The 2412-nt window shown below is 54.7% G+C and overlaps 1 protein-coding gene across 1 annotated transcript in view; it reads left to right on the top strand.

Annotated features, from left to right (window-relative positions):
* LOC101343621 (ankyrin-1) overlaps nt 1-2412 on the top strand; it is a 112692-nt gene that overhangs the window by 110164 nt on the left and 116 nt on the right. The window contains exon 39 of the mRNA XM_023736696.1: nt 2319-2406. Coding sequence (XP_023592464.1) covers nt 2319-2406 — 88 coding nt within the window. The remainder of the gene's footprint in view (nt 1-2318; nt 2407-2412) is intronic.

The following is a 2412-nucleotide window of genomic DNA, read 5'->3' as shown; positions in this document are numbered from 1 at the left end:
GGCCCCATGTGCGCAGAGTAGAACCGCTCCACAAGGTTTGCGTGGCTGTGACCTTTCAGAAGCAGATTGCTGGGAAGCAGATTGCCAGCTCTCGAAGAGTAGCCGAGCACTTAACCATTTGTGCCACCCAGGGACTCCGCTATTCACGATAGCAGTAATCATAAACCGTGTGATCGTCACAGCAATCCTGAAAAGTAGTAGAGAGAGAACTAGAACCCCTGTTTTACGGATGAGGAAATTGAGGCACAGAGAAGGTACCCAGCTTTCCTAAGACCCCAGCATAAGTTAGTGGCAGGTCAGCATGCTGTGTCCCACTGTGCTGGGCTGAGAATCAAAGAAGGACAAAAAAGGACAGCCAGATCCAGAAAGTGAAATTCCTTCCAGCCACAGCTGCTGCTGCTGCATTTGTGAATCAGCTCTGTGAAAGCAAGTTAATTCGCGTGGTTCCTGCTCAGTGGGCGTTGATAGCCTAGGATGGGAAGAGCCTTTAAGGACAGGCCTTAAATGGACACGCCAGTTCTATGCCTAAGGTCAGGGCTTCCGTGCCCAGCAAAGGAAGAGACTGAGGGCCTGCGGGGCTGATGGGAAGTTTCGCTTCCAGGACTTACCAACGGGCTTCTGGGTGGCCACACCACCTTCGCTGGATCCCTGCTGTGCTCATTTGACTGGGCCTGAGTAAATCACTCACTCTTGGGGCTGTTCTTTAATTAAAGCCTTAACTCTCCAGGGCATTAGCTAGTCCCATCCCTAAGGGTGGGGGTGAGCATCATACTGATCACAGCAATAGTAGCCCCAAAGAAATACACAAGTAGACACATTCTTGGATCTTTTTTTCCCCCTCACATCCCTGGGTGAGAACATTTCCCTGGGAAGAACTCACTCCCTGGCAGCACTGCCGTCTAGGTCCCCATAAGGACGCCTCAGCAGGCAGGCAGGCAAGCAAGGCATGAGGATGAGACCCTCTTCGAGCATTCTCTGGGTGGGGCGGGGAAGCGGCAGGGTGTCACTCGCGCGGTGACTTTGACATGCGCTCTCAGTGCTGAGGACAAACACACCTGCCAGCTTCCTTCTTGCCCAGTTGGACAGCTCCAGCAGCTGGTTTTGGGAGCTGAAATTATAGAAGCCTGACGTCACCCAGGCTTGAGGGCAAAGCCTAGGGCTGCTCAGCAGGAGGGGCACTCGGAACAGGCTATTCTAGTCGTGGGGCCACTGGGTCTCCTGTTCCTGGAGAAAGAGTGAGAGACGGAGAGAGAAAACGAGAGAGAAAGAGAGAGAGAGAGAGAGAATATGGATGGGGCCGCCGGGGAAGTCAGGAGTCCCAGAGGAGAATGAGAGGCTGGACTTCTGCAGCAGCTGGGCCCCGGGCACCGCAGGCCAGCGGGGGGCCAGGCTGGTGAGGAGGAGGTGAGGATGTGGACTTTCATCATCCAGCTCCTGGTCACACTAGTGCTCCTGGGCTTTTTCCTGGTCAGCTGTCAGAACGTGATGCACATTGTCAAAGGCTCCCTGAGCTTTGTGCTGAAGCACATCCACCAGGAGCTGGACAAGGAGCTGGGGGAGAGTGAGGGCCTGAGTGACGACGAGGAGACCATCTCCACCAGGGTGGTCCGGCGTCGGGTCTTCTTGAAGGTAAACGCAAGGCAGGCGGCAGGACTAGGCTAGAGGCGGAGCTGCCGGGGGGCCGCAGAGAGGGAAGAGTGCTGTGCTGGGCGTGGGGAAGAGTGGAGGAAAGTGCTAGACTCCAAGTCAGGACACATGTTGGATGAGAAGGAGTGGAAAGGCCTTGGTGGATCGGGTCCTGCACAGAGAGCCAGAGCTGTGTTCAGCGCTCAGCTCCCCCAGCACCATATGACGACAGAGAAAGCTGGTTCTGGGAGTTAGGAGTCCTGTGCTTGTCTTGCAGCTTCGGGATGGCAGGCCAGTCACATGCAGGGCAACCGTGTATGTGGGAGGGCTTTCTAAGCTGTAAAGTGCTATAGAAACATAAATTAGGTGCCTCCTTTCCTCTCTCAGGTCCTCCTCTGTAAATCGTGTACGGTAGTCCCAGTTTTGCCCACTCCTCCGGGCTCTTGTGAGGATGGAGAGCACAAAGCTCCCGCAAGCTCTAGGCTCCATCCTGTCTTCAGGCGCCTCTGACGCTCAGTGAACCGTTGGCTTGGCTGCCGCTCCTTGCTGAGTTGGAGTTCCCTGTGATGGCGGGGATTTATTGGACTGAGGCCATTGCTGCTACTGCCACTCCTGCTATTTTACTTCCTCTCCCTCTTATTCCCAAACTACCACTGATCAACCTCAGTTTTTCTTCCTTTCTCTAACTCCAGGGGAACGAGCTTCAGAATATTCCAGGCGAGCAGGTGACAGAGGAACAATTCACGGATGAAAAGGGCAACATTGTCACCAAGAGGGTAGGTGCAG

Source organism: Trichechus manatus, unplaced genomic scaffold, assembly GCF_000243295.1.
Source record: "Trichechus manatus latirostris isolate Lorelei unplaced genomic scaffold, TriManLat1.0 scaffold00090, whole genome shotgun sequence".
Taxonomy (NCBI): Eukaryota; Metazoa; Chordata; class Mammalia; order Sirenia; family Trichechidae; genus Trichechus; species Trichechus manatus.
Note: the sequence above shows the minus strand (reverse complement) of the source record. Positions and strands in the feature narration are given on the sequence as shown.